At 51.2% G+C, this 19327-nt stretch overlaps 2 protein-coding genes and 1 pseudogene across 2 annotated transcripts; all 3 read right to left on the reverse strand.

Moving 5' to 3' along the window:
- Positions 1 to 542: 542 nt before the first annotated feature.
- On the reverse strand, positions 543 to 6165 carry ADPRHL2 (ADP-ribosylhydrolase like 2). The gene is made up of 6 exons (XM_029230756.1): positions 5940 to 6165; positions 3154 to 3250; positions 2659 to 2866; positions 2374 to 2558; positions 1940 to 2040; positions 543 to 1374 (listed from the first exon to the last, which is right to left on the reverse strand). Exons 1-6 carry the CDS (start codon positions 6151 to 6153, stop codon positions 1082 to 1084), a joined length of 1098 nt encoding a protein of 365 aa, XP_029086589.1. The 5' UTR covers positions 6154 to 6165; the 3' UTR covers positions 543 to 1081.
- Positions 6166 to 6762: 597 nt separating this feature from the next.
- On the reverse strand, positions 6763 to 9634 carry TEKT2 (tektin 2). Its single transcript, XM_029230758.1, has 9 exons — positions 9463 to 9634; positions 9254 to 9379; positions 8871 to 9076; positions 8210 to 8353; positions 8020 to 8134; positions 7733 to 7840; positions 7464 to 7607; positions 7223 to 7302; positions 6763 to 7054 (listed from the first exon to the last, which is right to left on the reverse strand). Exons 1-9 carry the CDS (start codon positions 9616 to 9618, stop codon positions 6841 to 6843), a joined length of 1293 nt encoding a protein of 430 aa, XP_029086591.1. The 5' UTR covers positions 9619 to 9634; the 3' UTR covers positions 6763 to 6840.
- Positions 9635 to 10475: 841 nt separating this feature from the next.
- LOC114898002 lies at positions 10476 to 18294 on the reverse strand (annotated as a pseudogene).
- Between the last annotated feature and the right edge of the window lie 1033 nt (positions 18295 to 19327).

Genomic DNA, 19327 nt, shown 5'->3' on the forward strand with positions numbered 1-19327 from the left:
TCTCTCCACCGAGGCTGGAATATCCCTCAAGTTTGAGGGGAGGTGCCTCCTCCATTTCGATTTTCCTTTCTTCAGAATGGATGGTGTGCAGAACTTCCCAGCAGGCCAAGGCCTTTGACTGAGGCCCAAGATGCAGAATGAGGCCCGGCCTTCACCTGAGGTGACGTGCCCCCCTCACACAAAGGTCAGCAGTCCCGTGATAACACGGTCCCCTCCGCATCCTCCTACAGTGTTCTGGTTCCTGGCTGGGCCTGGGTTCTATCTGGGGAGCAACCTATGAAGCCAGGCTCTGAGAGCAGGAAAACCTGGCTTGTTCCTGCCGGCTGCCTGGGCCGCTGTGAGGGATCTCCACCAGGACAAAGCACCAAACCATGCCTGCTCTGCTTTTCGTGGCTGAACAGCTGGAGGAATATGCCTCCACAAGCCAGCAGCTTGGGTCCCTGGCTCCTAGGAGAGTGAGGCCCAGACAGAGAGGCACAGGCACAGAAGGGCGACGGGGGAAGAATCCATTCAGGGCAGAGGAGAAACACAGGAAACAGTGGTGGGATTTAAAGAACTGTTTATTGCTCTGTAACTTCGTCGGGAAGCTGTTAACAAGACCCATGACAGCCAAGGGCCAGGTGTGCATCTAGATCAGCTAGATTCACGTGTCCACCTCCTGATCCATATAAACTTGGCGCTTGGGGGCCCTGTGCAGTCAAAGGCAGGCATCCTGGCAAACTGGTTAAATCCCAACAAGGAGAAACGATGCCGCAGATCATTTCCACCTCCCCAAATCCCATGTCCTAGATAATAAAGGAAAACACCACAAGTACTGCTCCAAAACAAAACCTGCCCTGGTCCCTTATGTCTGACTGAGGAGCCAGGAGCACCGAGGCTCTGCAGAAGCCAGGAACCCAGCACCAGAAGGCACCCGTCCCTCCCTCGCTGTTCAGTGACCTCCCCAGAGGAGTCCCCAGCCCCAAGGGTGCATTCCGGCCACACCGCAGGAAGGCCGAGGCAGGGAGCCAAGCCTAAGGGAGCCCAAGGTTTCCGATCCGAGCTGTAGTTGGTCCTGCTGGGTATGGCGGTGCTGTGGCCCTCACAGATTCTTCTGGAAGACCCGGTGCAGGCTCTGGGCCAGGACGTCAGTCTCCTCATAGCCCTCACAGCTTTGCTGCCAGCTCTCTGGCACCTGTTCCATGCCATAGTAGGCGCCAGCAATGGCCCCGGCCATGGTGGCAATGGTGTCTGTGTCCCCACCAAGTGAGATGGAGTAGATGAGAGTCCTCTGGAGGCTGTTGAAGGCAGAGGGGATCTCGGGGTCGGGCTCCATGCAGCGCAGGAAGCAATAGATGGCGGTGGGCACAGACTCAAAGGCAGCGATGCCGTTCCCTGTGGGGAAGCCAGGTTATGGGAACTTGAGCCACCCCCCTTCCCGAGCCCCACATGTCCCCAGGCTTCCTGCCACCTGCCACAAGTCAGCTTCAAGCTGGGCTGCGACTAAGAGCACAGGCTCTGGAGTCAGGCTACCTGGGTTCAAATCCCGGCTTGCCGACCTATTGGCTGTGTGATTCCTGTATCCTGGGTTCAGCTCCTCATGTAGACAGTGAATAAAGTTAGGAATTCTCGCAGGGCTGGTGCGAGGGTGAAATGACATCCTAGAGGTAAAGCATTCTGCATAGTGCCCAGAACACAGTAAAAGTACTATCACCATTAGCTGTAAAAAACCAGCGGCTGGCTGCCATCCCTGGGATGTTTATCTTTAAGGCTGAGGGTACTGTTGCCCTAGAACAAGAAGGCGCTGTGCTCGCAGCCTGCCAAAGACCCTACGGAACGTGGCTCTGCTGTCTCAGCAACCCTGGCAAAGGTGTGACGGCAGCAGGCGTGACTCCAGGCACCCCTCCCACTCCTGAGCCCAAGACTGACCCTGAAGGATGATGGGTGGGGGACTACCCACCTAGCTCGGACACCACCTCCTCTCTGGTCACTGAGTCCTGCTCTAGAAGCTCCCCAATCTTCTTCAGTCGGCTGGAGTACGGACGCTCCTCCATGCCCAACCTGTGGGTTGGGGGCGAGATTTCAGGGAGGTTGGAGCCAGCAGGGTGGAGAAGGCAGGAAGGGGAAGGGCTGCATGGGAGGGCGAGGCAGGGACGTGGGCATCTGACACTTAAGCACGGGTGTCAGGGCAAGAAGTGGGAAGGGCGAGGTGTGAGCCACCCGGTTTGTTCTCTGGGACCCGAAGAGCCCTGAGGCACAGCCAAGGCAAAGGGCTTCTTCCCACCCCTCTTAGGGCCTGCAATTAAAGGAAGGTTTCAGCTTGAGGCAGGGCCACCCCACCAGCATGCACATGCACAGACACGCCTCCAGCCCGCCTCCAGACCGCATACTCACTCCCGGGCATCTGACACAGACTGGGCATCACTCTCCAGCTCCTCCATGTGGCCCAGGAGTTGTTCAAGGAAGTGCTCACTGGACGACTCACCCTGCAAAGCCAGGTGCACAGCCAGGGCCTGCAGGATGGCACCGTTGTAACCCAGGGAGGAGGCATGTGTCAGCTGGGCCGAGAGCCGGGCAAACTAGGGCAAAGGTGAGGGAGGCAAAGACCTGCTGTCACAGCACCCAAGCTGCAGAGGAGGGAGGGACGAGAGTGTCCAGAAGCCAGCCAGCCCCAACTACCTTCTGCACATCCTGGACACTGCTATAGGCCAGGGAGATGCCAGCCACCCGCATGGCGCCCCCGTTGCCGTAGGAGCCTTTGCCATTAAACTGGGCCCGGGCAGGCTCGAAGACATCACGGCACTTGGGGCTCAGGAGCTTCCTGAAGACGGTGATCACTCCAGCACCGTAACCCCGGTCAGGGTCTTTCTTGTACTCCTGCGCAAACCTAGGGGAGAGAAGGGGACAGCGTAATGATCTAAGAGATGCCTGCCAGGGTTGGGAGAGAAGAAACCTGGCTGGCTTGGGAAAAGAGGAATCCTTGGGGACCTCAGGAGCCTGTGCCAGCGGTGCTGTCACTTCTAGCTTGGGAAGCTGCAGCTGCCCTAGGGAGAGTGCCCTGTGGCGGGGTGTGCGGGGAGGGTGGCCCGACATGCACAGATGTCACTGCTCTGGTCAAGGGGTGCAATAACTCTGCCCACCTGGTTTGCTTCACCCCAGGACCACTGCCCTCACCTGTGCGCCATGTCCATCTCGTCGAAGGCCTCCTTGGCCAGCAGGGACTGCACCAGCGCCCTGGCCATGGCCGTGTCGTCTGTGTAGCACAGTGCTTCTGCAGGGACAGGGCGGGGGGCGGAGATCGAGCTGCAGGGCTCGAGGGTGGCGGCTTTGGCCTCCCGCTCACTCCTTTTATCTACTACTTCCAGAAGGCCTCAAGTCAGCCTCTCACTCCCATCCAGTTTCCAGGGCTCTGAGTCAGTCACATGCCCTGCCGATTTCTGGAGGAAAACCTTCCACCCCTTCTGGCTGCCATCACTGCACCTCCAGTCTTAATGGACCTGCTTTGGGCCTCTCAAATCTCCTGCATATTCCCCACCCTCCAGCCCAACCTATATGTGCAGCCAGGAAGAGTAGAGTATCACTTTCCTCATCTCACTCTCCTGCTCGAATGGCTGTCTGCTGCCTTCAGGATGAGGTCCAAACTCACTGCCTTGGCCATTTGAAGCCCGCCCTTCCTCACCCATCTTATATCCCACTGCTCCAATCCACGTCCTCAGAACCAATCCTGGAGGCTGGGTCAAGTCCTTCCCACCTGGGGCTGCTCCCCCGCCCTCCTCTGGCCCTGTCTCCTTCCTCTGGGTGCCCGAGAGTCTACTGCTCTGGCACTTGTAACACACACCATTGGTTACGTGGTAGCTTCTCAAATAGGCTATAAGCCAGCGAGGGCCAAGGACTTGGTTTTATCTGAAGAAGAAACAGTTACAGAGAACAAGGCACACTCCCTAGTGAGCCCCTTCTTATTCCTCACATCTGCCTTCTGCCCTTGCCCCCCATCCCTGCCCTGCTCTGTGTGTCCCAAGCACCAACCCTGCCTTCTCCTCCCCTTTCACTCTCAGGAGCCCCCACCCCCTACTTCACCAGGAAGAGAGGCTCACAGGCACCTACTCACAGCCACACTCTCCAGTCTGTCCTCAGAGGGACTGGTCCCTCTTGAAGTGCCCCCCAAGCCCAGTTCCCCAGGGACCTTGCCCTTCCTTTGTCTCCTCAACTCCTCCCTCTGTAATACAGCAGCACCCGTTCTCCCTCTGATCGGTCCCTGCACCCTGCTTTCCCCCAGGAAATCACTTCTCTCCCACTCCCAGTCCAGATGATAGGGGAGGGAGCCAATGCCACCTCCAGCCCAGCCAAACAGCACCCCATTCCCTGTTTCAGCGATGGATGGGTGACATAAGCCAGACCACTGAGACTCCATCAGAGACCTCTGCTGGTGCCACTGCGAAGAGAAACTTCCTCTGCTGGAGATGCTGAGCTGGGAACTGCTGAGGGCCACCCCGTGGGAAGGGTCTGTTACAGTGAAGCCCACCCAGAAGAACGCAGATCTGAATAAGGAGAGGAACTGAGTCTTGAGGAGATGGCTTGATTTAGCTCTGCTTAAAGCCAGACCTGCCCTGGACTTCTCAGTGATGCCAGCCAATGCATTCTTTTTGCTCAGGCCGTTCTGAGTTGGGTTTTCTGCCACTTGCACCCAAAGGGTCCTAAAATCTCAACCTAAAATGTCTTCCCCTCATCTTAACATCAAACCAAAAATGAAATTATGAACCGTCCCCCCCCATCCTGTCTTCACCTCAGCCACAGCTCATCTCTCTCCTTCCCTTCATACCAAACATACTCTATTTTCTCCTTTTCCATTTCCTCCTAAACCCACTGAAATCTAACTTCCAGGGTTCAACCTTCTACTGAAAATGCTTTTCTAAGTCTAGACTTCCCCCCACTTAACCTCTCTGTAGCCTCACACCAGTAACCAGTGTCTTCATCTTGAAATTTTTTTTTTTTTTTTGCGGTATGCGGGCCTCTCACTGTTATGGCCTCTCCCGCCGCGGAGCACACGCACAAGCTCATCGGCCATGGCTCATGGGCCCAGCTGCTCCGCGTCATGTGGGATCTTCCCGGACCGGGGCACGAACCCGTGTCCCCTGCATCGGCAGGCGGACTCTCAACCACTGCGCCAGCAGGGAAGCCCTGAAATTCTTTTCTTGAGTTTTGTTGTTACCCATCTCCCTTCTGCTTCTCCTCCTATAAACTGTTTCCTTCTCTAGCTCCTTTTCCTCCTCCAGGGTTCTGGGTGTGGCCCCTTTTTCTTACTATTCTACCTGCTCTCCAAGAAGAATCACCCTCAGCCGTGATACTGCGCTGAGATCTGGGTGATGAGTTGACTGCACAGGGAGGGAGAGGCAGAGGGGAGACAGCTTTACAGGCAAAGGGACAGCAGTACATACAAAGGCCTGAGCTAGAGGAGGCACGAAGTGAGAGGAAGTGCAGCGCAGACAGCAAGGCCAAGGGTGGTATAAGGTGAAACTGGAGACGCAGGCGAGGGCCGGCCACGTAGGGAACATTAAGGAGTTTGGCTATGTCCTAAGGGTAAAAATCACTGCAGAGATTCATGAGGGGAGGCCGCGATAAGATCTGCTTTCAGAAGTGCCCTCCAGCTGCGTGGAGATGGACTGGTGGCCAACTGACTCGGGAGACCCGGGTAAAACGCGTAAAATGGGTAAAATCGGCAGGGACTTAAGTATTGGACTAGGCGCAATCTAGGCGTGGCTTGCACGGCTGGGAGGTCTGTGTAGCCAAGCCCCGGGCTGGCGAACGTTGGGGGCGAGACGTGTGAAGACGGGGCTCGGATTTGGACACGCTGAATCCAAGGTGCCCGCGGGTCGTGCTGAGCGGGCCCCTCCGGCCGCTGTCCCCTCCCTGCCTGAGTCCCTCGCGGCTCCCCGGTGCCCAGTGCGCCCGGCCCCGCCCACCTGTCCGCGCGCTCCCCGGCGAGCCGGGGTCCGGCTCCAGGTCCTGGACCCGACGCAGCACTGACGTCAGGTCGACGGTGTCGCGCGCCTCGTAGACGGCGCCCACGCAGTCCCCGAGCAGCGCGCCCGCCAGGCAGCCGCGGAAGCGGGAGAGGGAGCGAGCCGCCCCAGACCCTCCGCAGCCCGCCGCCGTCATCACCGCAGCCGCCGCCATCCGCGCGTACCAGCCGCCACTTCCGGTGCGGCCCGCGCGCGCCCCACCGTGCGGCTTCCCCGGCCCCACAGCGCCGCCCGGCGGCCCGGAGTCGCAGCTGCCCCGCGGGTGACAAGGGGCGGTCCCGCAGCCCTCGTTTCGATTGGGCCCGGCCTCTGTATTTAGCCCGCGTTTCCCCGACCTGTAAAAGGCGTCACAGCCGGGCGGGACGGCCACTAAAGGGTCCCCGAGGGCTGCGCACTGAGCCAGACCTTTGGGCCACTGCCCCCACGGTCGGCCAGCCGTGCCACAGCAGCCCCAGCTCGGGTCATTCAGTCCTGGGCGGCCACCCCCAATCCCTCCCCCTGTCACCCTAGCCCCCTCTGGGCCTCCCCTAGGCGTCAAGAGGGCACGCAAGGGTCCAGCTGGGACAGAGCTGGTTAGAGATCACGGCGCTGGAGCCCAGGGTGCTGGCCTAGCCCAGAGAAGGGCATGGGATTGGGAACATGGAGCTTGAGGGATGATGTTACTAACATCTTTGCTCCTCCGTGCACAGGAGAGCCAAGAGCCCTCTCCCCGCTGGCTACATGCAGGGGTAGCAAAGAACCGTCCGGACTGAGAACCCCCGACCTTTATTAGATTCGTTCTCTCCACTGCCCTCCCTCTTTCATTTTCCACCAGCCTTCCCCTCCTCCCTCAGCCCCCTCGCTAGGTTAGCTGCAGCTGGCAGGTTTTGAGTGGACTCAGGGTGCGGTTTGTGGTGCGGGTGAAGGTGTCCACCTCCGGCACAAACTTCTCAGCCGGCATGGTCAGCTTCCGCCGGGTGTCCATGCACTTGGTGTCCAAGAGCATGGAGTTGGCCTTGCAGGCGATGTCAGCCTGCAGCCGGGCCAGATGCTGGTACAGGGCGTCCAGAGCGTCCCTGGGGAGGAGGGATTAACAGCCCACCACCCCCGGCGTGAGGCTGGGAGGTCAGGGCTGAGCTCACCAGCCTTGAGTCAGGAAGACAGCGGGGGAAGCTGGCAGGCAGCAAGGGACCCCAATGGTGGGAGGTGTCTCCCCGCCCCTCCTGCCCACTCCCCAAACCTACTGTGCCTGCGCCAGCTTCTGCTTCAGGGCAGCAGTGGTGGCCTCTAACTGCTGGGCCTCCTCAGTGAGGCCGCACTGTGCCTGGAGGCAGAGGGGCAGGTTGGGAGTCCAGGTCAGCCACACTGTCCTTCTGCCCACGGGTCTGGGGGCTGCCCTGCGCCAGCACCCCTGCTTCACCAGGGAGTGAGTCATCCTGAGGAACCTTAGCCAGGGTCCCATGCCCCGCTGGGGTGCCCTCGTACCTGGTCCCTGCAGAGTTCCACGTTGGGCCGGTAGGTCCTGGTCTCTAGCCGGGTGTGGCATAGCTTCAGGTTCTGTAACTTTCTGCGCAGATCCTCCTCCAGATGCCGGATGTCCTCCTGCAGCTCGGCAATCTCCTCCAAGGTCTGCAGGGACGGAGTGACTGGTCTCCACCTGGTGCACCCAGTCCGGGGCTTCCTGGCAGGGCATCAGGCTCTTCTTCCCACAGCAGGAAGTCCCGGCCCCAGGAGACCAAACGGAGAAGGCTCACATTCTTCTCTTGCCACTTGAGCTCCCTGTACACTTTCTCCATCTCCCACAGCCGCTTCCTGAAGGCAAATTCCGTTGCAACCCTCTGGGCTTCCAGTTCGTTGTTGGTCTGAGGACAGAAAGTAGGCAGGGCAAGGGGAGGGTATACGCTCTGGCCAGCTGAGGATGTCGCTCAGGTGAGGGGTGGGACGCCACATGGCTGACAGGGAACAAAAGACAAGGGCTTGAGTGCATGCTGGGGCCATCTCTTAGCCATGGAGGATCGGGGTAGGGGGACTGGTCAGTCACCTTGGCAATAGTTAGGGCGATGGCCTCCCTCAGCTCTATGGCCCCTTTCATCTCAGCCTCTGCTCGGTTCTTGTTGAACTGACTGCAGTCATCCCACTGCTGGAGTGTGGTGGAGCTGCAGGTGGCAGGAAATAATCAGAATATGGCCTCTGCAGGGAGGAAGAGAGACTGAATGAAATGCCCTTCTTACCCGTTGGGGACACGTGTGGGATTAATCTTCAGAGAGATGTTCGGGGACTTGAGGTTGAGAGAGAAGCAGCCTCTGTCTATGTCCACTGTCTCCATTTTGCCCCGATGGTCAGAGTTGAGCTGCTGTCGGACTTCCTGCAGGAGGCTGGGGACAGAACAGACTGGATCAGGAGCCATACCTCCAAGGCCCTGGAACGCAGCCCCCATGGTACTGAAGGGACAAGGAGGGATGGGAAAGCTGAGGTGACAATGGAGCTGCCACTGCAGCTGAGACATATATAGGCACAGCTGGATGAGCTCCCCACAGACAAAATTATGGCACCAAGTGCTTGTACACACCCACAGGGCACACTCCAGTAGCTACACTCACAAGGCTCACACTCCCAGAAAGTCGGGGTGGTGGCACATGGGCTTCATCTCTCATGCTTCCAATAAATTGATAATGGCTGCCTAGAGCAGGTTCATGAGAAGTATTCTGAGACCACGTCCAGGTGGTGCAAAAAGTACTACGATCAGTGGGTGAGTGGTTTCTGCCATGGGCACGGCAGGGGCAGAAGGCGGCCTGAGAGCCAGTGACTTGTAACCCACGATACACATGTTCTACATTTAAAACACAGCCTTCAAAGGCGGGTGAACGTGCGAATGACGTATCTCTCTCTTACCAGAGCTTCTCAAAGGCCTGGCTGATCTTCTGTTGCAAGGCCTTCTTGGTGGCTTCAGTGACCTCTACCTCTTTGTGCAGCTCTTCCTCCACGGGGTCCTTCACCACATCAATGTCACGCCGACTCTCCCGCAGGGTCAGGCACTCAATGGCCACATCCAGAGGCAGGTTCTTGGCCTGCAGGTTTTGCTCTGCTGACTCTTTCATCTAGAAAAGAGAGGGCACAGGAGGCTGGTGGGGCCATCCGCTGGGAAGCAGCTCTCATCCCCACTTAGGCCAAGTGACTCAGATGGACATGCCACCAAATACCCTGACCCGGAAGAGGGGAGGGAGAGGGAGGTCCTTGCAGGCAGGGTCTCCTGGCACCCTGCCCTGGCTCCCTGCCTGTGTCAGGGCGTCGATCTCAGCATCTAAATCCGTCAGACACTTGTCCAGCATCTCCTTCCACCGGTTGACAGTATCAATCCTCTCTGCCAGTCGAGTCCTATTGTCATGTTCGTCCCAAATGGTCTGGAAGAGACAGAGCCAGATAAAGAGGTTGTCGGGAGTTGGGGGCTATCCCTTTCCCACCCAACTGGGCTCCGGCCCCCAACCTGGTTGTTGGTCTCATTGCAGAGGACCTGGGCCTCCTGGCGGATCTGGTGTGAGGCATCTCGCTGCCGTTCAGCGTTAGTGGACAACAGGTAGCTGTTGGTGTGCCAGTCTGGCAACTGGAAACGTGGACTGGGCTTGACACTCAGGGTGGCCATGGTGCAGGAGCCGAAGGCTCAGGGACCCCAGGCCTGTTCCAAGACACCCACCTCTGCTGGAGGGAGCAAACAAGGCTGCAGGAGACCACTGAGGAAAGCCTCTCCTGGATCAAAGCCCCTCCAAAGGATGTACTCCTGTCCGTTTCGCTCCAAGCCCCTTCCTGCTGGAAGCCTGCTTGGAAACAGCACTCCCTACACTCAACTTCGTGTGAGGCATTAGCTAAGTTTCCTCCCACCCATCCATCTACAGACACAAACTGCTGGACCCTGCAGGTCCTGGAGCAGGTGAAAGGGGATAATGGGGCTCCTCGGTGTGTGTGCGTGCGCGTGTGTGTGTGTGCATGTGCGTGTGCGTGTGCGTGTAGTGCCAAGTGCTCGGCGGGGCTGGCGGAAGGCGGGGGGCAGGTAGCAGGAAAAATAGCCCTTAATCCAGTTTCCACCACTACTTCCAGTAACCAAGTCCTGTGCAACTTTCTTTGCTTTCCCTGCCCCAGCTTTGGGCTAGGGCCCTGCGGGATCTAAGAGAAGGAGCCCTATCCCCATCCAGAGAGGACCGGCTTGTTTCGAAGGGGCTTCGAATTGGCACTAGGGAATTGGTGGTGGGGGGCTGGTCCCCTCCCCACCTGGGTCATATTCCCTCCCTCTGCACTCTGCTGGAGGAGGAGGAGCGGGTGTGTGAGGGGCCCCAGCGGGAGGAGCTGCGGTTTGTCTAGTTCCAGCCCAATCCCTCCCTTCCCCTCCCAGGATAATCATCTCCAGTTTAAATTAATACCCCGGCGCAGAGAAAGGAGCGGGAGCTCCCTTCCTCCTCTCACCTTCCCAGCGCGCACTTCCGCCTCCCTTCGCCGGCTCTTCTGTTAAGCGCCCCCGGTTGCTAGGCACCCCCACTCCGCGCGCGGGTCATCACAGCCCGCGTTCAGCTTGGTCACCGCCGGGCGGCGCAGCGGCGGCGGCGGCGGCGGCGGCGTTGGGGCCCAGAGGTCTTCCGGGTAGGAAAGGGCCGGCGGCGGGGCTGGTGCTGCAAGAGGGTGGGGAGGAGGAGGGCATCAGGATATCGCGTTCACTTCATTCACAAGTTAAAAATCTTTACTTTGATAAAGGTTACTCATCGACATGGCAAAAAAAAAAGTGCCTTACATAGCCAGAGTAATCTCCCAGTCAGGCTCACTCTCCAGCAGGTATCCTTCCCAGAACTTAACATTATTTACACACATTCTACCGATTCTGTCTTTCCCGATGATTTCATCAGCTGCTTGACGGCATAGAAGGAATGATCATCGCAATTGGAGAGGGCACGTCCCTGGGAGACGCAACGGGTATTAGAAGTAATGCTCAGTATCCAACCATTTCTCTAAGAAGGAGAAGGAAAAAAAAGTCCAACCGTGCTAGTACCGTTCTAGACATTGGAAGATGTTGACAGGTAATGTACATAACTAATAGGTGAGGTAGGCATTACCCCCATTTTTGCCAGTAACTGAAGAGACTGGTAAGGATGGAAACCCAGATGCATCTGGTCCCCAGGTCTACCTTCTCTCAGTTACGACTCCGCACTGCCTCTAGTGGTGGCGCTGGACAGCAAGAGGAAGGCAGGGATGCTATCCCCAGCTTGCCCGCCTGCTCCTCTCTGAGGGCTGTGCAGAAAAATCCTAGGAGATGGATGCTATGACCACCATCGTCTTACAGGCGAGGAAACTGAGGCACAGAGAAGTGAGGAACGTGCCCAGGGTCACAAAACTAAGTGATAGAGCTTGGATCCAAACTCAGGCAGTCTGCTCCAGAGGCTAAGTTCTGGTTTGATGGATGGAGGGTAAGAGAGGAGTGCAAGAAGAGTCCTCAGTTTTAAAACCTCAGTGATTGGTGGGATGGGGTCACAGTGGGAAGAGAGGCAGAGAACCCAGGGCTTGGTAGGCAAGGGGATGATGAGGTTGGCTTTTGAGTAGTTTGAGGTGATTGTGGTGGATCTAGGTATTGCTGTCCAGGAGGCAGTTAGAAATGTGAGTCTGGAACTCTGCAGAAAGACTGAGACTGGAACATTTCCAAGACTTCCTTGATCACAGAATTTTGTTTTTTCACAGAATATTTTCTAAACTCTAATACATGGCTCATAAACCAGACAGGCATGGGAATTTGTGATATAGCTCTTTTACTAGGATTAAAGAAGACAGAAAAATAAAAGGTCCTGGACAAATTAATTGCCGGGAGAAATGATAAGATTTTGGCATAGATATTTGGAAACTTAACAAAAAGAAGTAAACAAATATGGAAGAATGGTGGTGTATCTCTGACCATGGTGGTGGTTTTGGTGTTCATGACTCCCGAGGCTCCTGCACATCCTGGACAAAGGAAGAAGACATTAGCAGAAAAGGTCGGACAGCTGATGGACTGGACTCAGAAAAAGAGTGATAAGAATGAATGATGCCATGTTCAATCGTTTTGTATTAGAAAAACCAAGAAACGATTCTGTTATTGTGATGTTTACTACTCTCCAGAAGTTTAGATTATGTGTAACATGCAAACTTGCTCTTCAGGGATTTCAGATCTTGGCAGATTCCTGGCAATTCTCCAGTGCATTCAGCAACAAGGTATTTTTTGCTATGGTGGATTTTGATGAAAGCCCCGAGGTCTCTGAAATGCTCCAGGTGATGTCTGTTCCGCATGTCCTCCACTTTTCTGCTAAAAGTAAATTTACAGCAGATGACATTTATAATTTCAAAGAGAGGGGTATCATAGCGCAGCAAATGTTCACGTGGGTAGCCGAGAGAAATGAGAGATGGATGGTCAATGTCAGAACCAGGAAGCCTATAAATTATTACTATTCCTTCAAGTTAGGGATATCTTTGGCTTTCATCGGTGGACTTGTGTATGTATTGAAATGGAATAGGAAATTTAGTTTTAACAAGAATTTATGGGCAGTTTTAGCTGTGTTTTGTGATTTTGATGTCATCTGGTCCAATGTGGACTCATATACGGGGAGCCCCATTTGCTCAAAGCAATACACAGGACAGACACATTATATTCATGAAGTGCATTACTTCCAGTTTGTAGCAGAAATGTATATCATTTCTCTGTTTCATGTGTGCATTACCCTGGAAATATTGCTCTTAGATACAGCTGCCACCTCTCCTATGATCATTATAAATAGGAAGATAATGTCCATGACTTGTTTGTGTCTAGTTGTAATATTCTTCAGTTGGCTGCTTTCTCTCTTCAGATTTAAAGAACATAACTATCCATTCCACATTCTCGTGGATTAAAAAGGATCCTAGAGATGTAGACAAGGAAGCAAGAAATTTTTTTAAAATGTGAAAGTAAAAACATGAAAACAGCAGAATATGAACTCGTAACTTTTTAAATTAAGACTTAGCCAAAGGAGACATGAGGTGCCCTGGCAATAACAAGCTATTTTCTCTCAAAATCTGTGAAGTGTTATGTTATGTATCTTCTCTGTTCTTCTCAATTTTCTCCTCCCAGTAAATGTCATAGATTACCTTACTTAGCGAATTCCAATAATTAAAATCCTCAGAGTGTACACCTTTTACTGAATTAGGACAGTGTTTAAAAGTACTTTAGTTAGGGCTTCCCTGGTGGCGCAGTGGTTGAGAGCCCACCTGCCGATGCAGGGGACACGGGTTCGTGCCCCGGTCCGGGAGGATCCCACATGCCGTGGAGCGGCTGGGCCCGTGAGCCATGGCCGCTGAGCCTTCGCGTCCAGAGCCTGTGCTCCGCAACGGGAGAGGCCACAGCAGTGAGAGGCCCGCATACCGCAAAAAAAAAAAAAAAAAAAAGTACTTTAGTTAATATTTGGTCAGCTGATCTTATTCTAATATGAAAAATATCTTGATAAGGTATCCATCCCCACATCTAGCTACCGAAGTTAAAACTGTATTGCCTTTTTTGGAGGTGTATATTTGCACAGCTTACTTCGTGTGTTGTTCCCTGAAGCCTTATCTTTCTTTAGCGTGCACTTCCAATGTCTAGAGGCAGATATAGTACTACGTGGTGCTCCATCTCCCAAGTCTTTTCTACTGAAATACGCTATTGTGCTTCCTGATGGTTGTAGATATTACAGACTAATTAAATACTGGATTGTTTCTCCACGATCGTTAACGACTTTTTATCCGGAAAGATTTCAGGTAAATTATCTTTCTTTATTTCTCTTCCAAGAGGGCAATTTCTAACAAAATAGTAGTTCCTATTTTGGTGTTGATGTGAGGTTGTTTTCAATTAAATTTAAATCTAAGGGAAAAATATAAAGACAATTCAGAGGATGAATGATGATTTTATTCACCCTTTTCTGTTTAGAAGCATGCTAAAATGTCAGGTTATTTCCAATATGCAGAAATGTAAAACTGAATGTCTTAAAAGCTGTTCTATTTTGGCCTTTCTACCCTCTTAAGTGGAAAAACAAAGTACAAATTTGGAGATTCCACCCCCCCCCCCGCCCCCTTACCTTCATTCTGTCGTATGTCAAATAGCTTATTAATGAGCTTGGCAAATGACAGCAAAGTTGTATTTTACTATTTTACTATTAAATTGAACTCTGGTCTTCCCTCTGGAAATAGCTATTTTAGAAAAGTGAGAACTGTGATTGTGAAAATGTTTTTCAAGCAACAGCAATTTAGTGTCACATTAGAAGATTTCTGCTTTAAATTGGGACTGACTTTGGCTATTTACAACCAAGTGACCCACCTTCGAGGTACAGTGGAAGATCTTGATGTTTTTTTATTTTTATTATTTATTTAATTTGTTTATTATTTTTGGCTGCGTTGGGTCTTCTTTGCTGCCCGTGGGCTTTCTCCAGTTGCAGCGAGAGGGGGCTACTCTTCGTTGTGGTGCGCGGGCTTCTCACTGCAGTGGCTTCTCTTGTTGCGGAGCATGGGCTCTAGGCGCGCGGGCTTCAGTAGCTGTGGCTCACGGGCTCAGTAGTTGTGGCTAGCGGGCTCTAGAGTGCAGGCTCAGTAGCTGTGGTGAACGGGCTTAGTTGCTCACGGCATGTGGGATCTTCCCGGACCAGGGCTCGAACCCGTGTCCCCTGCACTGGCAGGCAGATTCCTAACCGCTGTGCAACCAGGGAATCCCCGAAACTTAGGTTCTTGATGTCTCATCGCAGAAAGAATTCAGTGAGAGACAAAGTGATAGGTAAGAAGTGGATTTATTTAGAGAGAAACACACTCCACAGAGTGTGGGCCATCTCAGAAGGTGAGAAAGGCCGATCTTGATGTTTTTGTATGAGTTGTTTGCCAAGGGATTTGGGTATAGTTGCTCTAGTAAATTGCACTTTTTTAAAAACACAGAGTGAGTGGAAATAGTTTCTCTAATTTAGGCATTTTTGTTTGTTTGTACACTTCTCCAAAGGAAACTGCTTGACTCTGGCCTTTTTTCCAGCTTACTTTTCTGTTGCTCTCGCACCTGTCTCAGGCCAAATAAATTCACGTTGAGATCCTCAAGGTTGAGACTTAAGTGAGACTAAGTAGTTTTGTATACAATAGTCAGAGAGAATGAACCGCTGTTTCAACTACACAGCTGCAGATGGTTTAATCTGGAGGTTGAAACAACCAACAAGCCCCCTCCTCGACTCTATTTGCCCTTCCATTTTCTTGTATAAGAAAAGTCTATCAGTTCAAACGAATGGAAAGTAGCTTTGCTGCATTCAAAGTAAAGTGTTATACGTTTGTGCAGATTTAAAAATGAGTATCTAAAGGGTCTTTTTTTGGAGTAGAATAAATTTTTATTACACAGCATCTTATTTTTAAAAAGACTTTATCTTCATAGAATACATCTTCACATTAGAGATTCCCACAATGGGAAAACAACAACTTATTACTTATAATTTTATATCTGTGGACAGACTATTTTAGGACAAGTAAAATAAACACCTTTGAGGATTAAGTCTAGGTTTAGAATCTGTAACAATTTGAAACATCTATAAGGGGATCTCTTCCCTACATGGAACTTCTCTGTATTCAGGAACTCTCCAGGCTCTTCTTCCTAGGATTTAGAAATCAGTAATGTGAAACATCAGCATTTCTAATTTGCCAGTTTACCTTGGACATGTAACTGGTATCGACTGAACAGAGCGGGGAAGTTTGCAAAAACTAAACACTGTCTAATTTTCTGCAAAGTCTTTTCTCGAATTAACAGTCTCTCCCTTTCTCTACCACCCTAGGACAAATACAGAAGTCTGATCAGCTATTGAGAGCAATAAAGCTGAATTCCCTTTAAGAGTTTGATAAATTAAAAGGCAAAAGCTCATATATGTTTAGTTGTACTGTGAGTCTTGTGAGAAGCTGAGAGACACCCCATTAACTCCCCAGCATAGAGAACTCAGTCTGACAATTTTTTGGTTACAATTGCTCTCAAATCTTTCCTCAAAGATTACATTCTAAAAATAACGAGGTGATTAGGAGAAGAGGTTTGTCTCACCAAGGGACTTATCTGTTGTTTCCTCCTTATTGTGAATTGAATGGCATGACAGAGCAGAGGCAAGGGAGGTGTACAATCAATTTTCAAGGTATTACGTCTAAAAGGTCGGAGCTTCCGTAGCATAGCAACAGCTGTGCAGATGCCCTCATCACGATCGTAGAAATAACAAAGCCCAGCAAAGGTGAAAGCCGAGAGTGCCAGTCCCTGGAATATAGTCACAACTTGTCCAATGTCCCAGCGACTATGAAGAGGGAGGGGCTGCAGCCAGGGAGTAGTTCATTGCAGAGCAAGGATTCAAATAAGCAGCTGGAATTAGGCCCAGGAGCAAAACACTGACAGCCCTCTCACCAATCCAGTGGAGACATGCAGCCTTGGAACCAGAATGGTGGCTGGGTGACAGGTGAATGTCCTGTATTCCACACCATCCTGGGGTAGGTTGGTCCTGGAGAAATGCTGAGACATGAGTGGTCTGACCACTGGTGCTCAGAGGAACAGAGCTTGTCCTCCTCAGGCACCACAGAGGACACGGCCTCCAGAGAGTCGCCCTGTCGCTCCTTAAAGGGTCTTAATGTAGATACTAGTAATACTTTTAAATTAAAGATTTAAAACACACCTTTTAATATAGTAAAAAAAAACACTATTCAAAGAAATACCACAAACGGCAAACATTTATAATCTAAAATCTTTATAAAAGTACAAAAATAAATTAGAAAAATTAAACTCATAAAATGGTTAAGCAACCTTAATTTTACATTTGTATAAAATACAAGTGAAAACCATCTGAATGATGGCAGTGACTGAAATCCTGTTTGGTAAAGTATCCTATTCCTATGTTGTTTTTGATTTTGTTTTTTGCAACATAATGTGCAATTTCCATTTGACAGTTTATGTTGCAGTAAATAAAGAGTAATATTGTACAGTTAGCAGTTGCAAGTACTTTTTTTTTTTTTGCAGTACGCGAGCCCCCCACTGCTGTGGCCTCCCCCGTTGCGGAGCACAGACTCCGGACGCGCAGGCTCAGCGGCCATGGCTCACGGGCCCAGCCGCTCCGCGGCATGTGGGATCCTCCCGGACCAGGGCACGAACCCATGTCCCCCGCGTCGGCAGGCGGACTCCCAACAACTGCGCCACCAGGGAAGCCCACAAGTACTTTTGAGTTGGGCTGTTTCTGAGGTCCGTTAGCAAAAAAGTCCATTAACATTTTATTTCAGCTGAGAATCAGACATCATATAAAGCTTCATAATCCTAAACCACGAATATGTCTGCTTTGTTTATAAGTAAATCTTGAACCCAAGCATTATTCTTTTTAAAAAAAAAATCTTTACTGGAGTATAATTGCTTTACAATGTTGTGTAAGTTTCCCAAGGATTATTCTTTTAAAAAAATTTTTTAAAAATTTATTTATTTAGGCTGCGTTGGGTCTTCGTTGCTGCGCACAGGCTTTCTCTAGTTGCGGCGAGCGGGGGCTACTCTTCGTTGCAGTGCGCGGGCTTCTCATTGCAGTGGCTTCACTTGTTGTGGACCACGGGCTCTAGGTGCGTGGGCTTCAGTAGTTGTGGCACGTGGGCTCAGTAGTTGTGGCTCGCGGGCTGTAGAGCACAGGCTCAGTAGTTGTGGCGCACGGGCTTAGTTGCTCTGCAGCATGTGGGATCTTCCCGGACCAGGGCTCGAACCCGTGTCCCCTGCTTTAGCAGGAGGATTCTTAACCACTGCGCCACCAGGGAAGTCCCCCAAGGATTATTCTTAAAGGAAAATATTTTAATAGAGAAAAGTATGAGACAAGTGCTGCTCTATAAAGGCACTGCAAAGATCTCTATAGACTGTGGAAATTACAGAAATAACAAAAGTGACAGAAGGCAGGAAAACAGTCATCTTTTTTCTACAGATAAAACTAAAGATTCCAGTCCCCTTTATGATAGAGACATTTTATCAAGTATAGTAAAAATGATCCCATCCTTTCCCGGCACTGACAGATTAACCTATTTAATTTCCTAAAAGTATCTGCAAGGTATGCAAGTCTCAGCAGCCAAAGAATTTGTCAAATGATCAGATGACTGAAACATGGAAACTACAAGAACTGAGAGTTCAAGATGTACGGTCCCCCTCCAAAAAAGAAACCACCTCGGAATTTTACCTTAGATTGCCCCCTCATTTCTCCATGCTTTAGTGTAGTGCTCTGAGCACCCTTTTACCTGAAGTTTCAAGCAGGTGAACTCTAATGTAATTGGTGACTTGTTCTGTCCAGTCCAGCATGTCTAATTAATCAATTACAGCAATCGTCCGATTACTGTCTGCCTAGATAACCGTCATGCTTTTCTGGTACTACCCTTAGGGATGCTACAGCCTGATTTATCAGAGCATGTCTTCGCGTCACCGTTACACATATTTCCCCCATTTAACTGTATGAATTTGGGTGTAGTTACTGACGTTTTTAGAATTTTCCTTATCAGTGTAGTTACTGGGAAGATTGACAGTAGAGTGATTCTCTTCAATTCGTCAAACTTAACAACTGACACATATAGTTAAAAAAAACTCAACCCATCAGCATTTGTTAGTTAAGCTAACTAGTGCTTCTTCAGCATCAGTAACAAGATCCTTTAAGAAAACAAACTGTACTGTTAGGGTTGCACAGACTCTGGCGACATGTAGGTGGGAGAAGACTGGGGTGAAGAACACATAATAGCCAGAAGGGAACAGACTGAATTCTCTGATGTTCTGGAGAACAGAAATAGGGTAAATGGAAATAATGAAGGGACAAGTTTTTAATATTTAGGCTGGACTGCTTCAAGTAGTGAGTTACCCCCAGATAAGGAGCTCATCCTCATAGGGATTCCTGCTTGCTTGGAGGCCTCACCTCACACTAGGGTTCCTTTGAGTCCAGACCTATGCAGACTGGGCAGAGTGGCGGGGCTGTGGAGAGTGTGCTCCATCCAAAGGGACCAACCACTCTTGAGCTTCCCCTGGTGGCAGCTGTGAAGGGATACTGAAGGAATAGTGAAATCGATGACCCTCCTTGCTTTTTAAGGGATTTTTATGTGAGATCTTCTGATTTTTTAAATATTAGGGACTAATAAAAATATTTTAAATACCAAACAAAAATTATTTGCAGACAGAAATTGGCTGCCAACTTGAGACCTCTGATTTTACTCTATTAACTTCAATTATGGAATGAAAAGTGATATACCTGAAGTTATGCAGTTAGGACAGTTGAGAGCTGGTTTTCAAAATTTCAGTCCAGGGTTTTCTTGCATATCATACTTGGGCTGTGTATCCACTTCAGTGCCTG

This window comes from Monodon monoceros, unplaced genomic scaffold (genome assembly GCF_005190385.1).
Source record: "Monodon monoceros isolate NGI ecotype Baffin Bay Population unplaced genomic scaffold, NGI_Narwhal_1 Super_Scaffold_18, whole genome shotgun sequence".
NCBI classification, from domain to species: domain Eukaryota; kingdom Metazoa; phylum Chordata; class Mammalia; order Artiodactyla; family Monodontidae; genus Monodon; species Monodon monoceros.

Excerpts from the sequence above, each read along its gene's own strand:
- ADPRHL2 (XM_029230756.1), bottom strand. The coding sequence starts at position 6,153 with ATGGCGGCGGCTGCGGTGATGACGGCGGCGGGCTGCGGAGGGTCTGGG. Across the intron at positions 2,559-2,658 it reads GTGTCCAGGATGTGCAGAAG|TTTGCCCGGCTCTCGGCCCA; the intron begins GTAGTTGGGGCT and ends CCTTTGCCCTAG. Across the intron at positions 2,041-2,373 it reads TCTGTGTCAGATGCCCGGGA|GTTGGGCATGGAGGAGCGTC; the intron begins GTGAGTATGCGG and ends CCCAACCCACAG.
- TEKT2 (XM_029230758.1), bottom strand. The coding sequence starts at position 9,618 with ATGGCCACCCTGAGTGTCAAGCCCAGTCCACGTTTCCAGTTGCCAGAC. Across the intron at positions 9,380-9,462 it reads GCAATGAGACCAACAACCAG|ACCATTTGGGACGAACATGA; the intron begins GTTGGGGGCCGG and ends TGTCTCTTCCAG. Across the intron at positions 8,135-8,209 it reads CCCACACGTGTCCCCAACGG|CTCCACCACACTCCAGCAGT; the intron begins GTAAGAAGGGCA and ends TGCCACCTGCAG.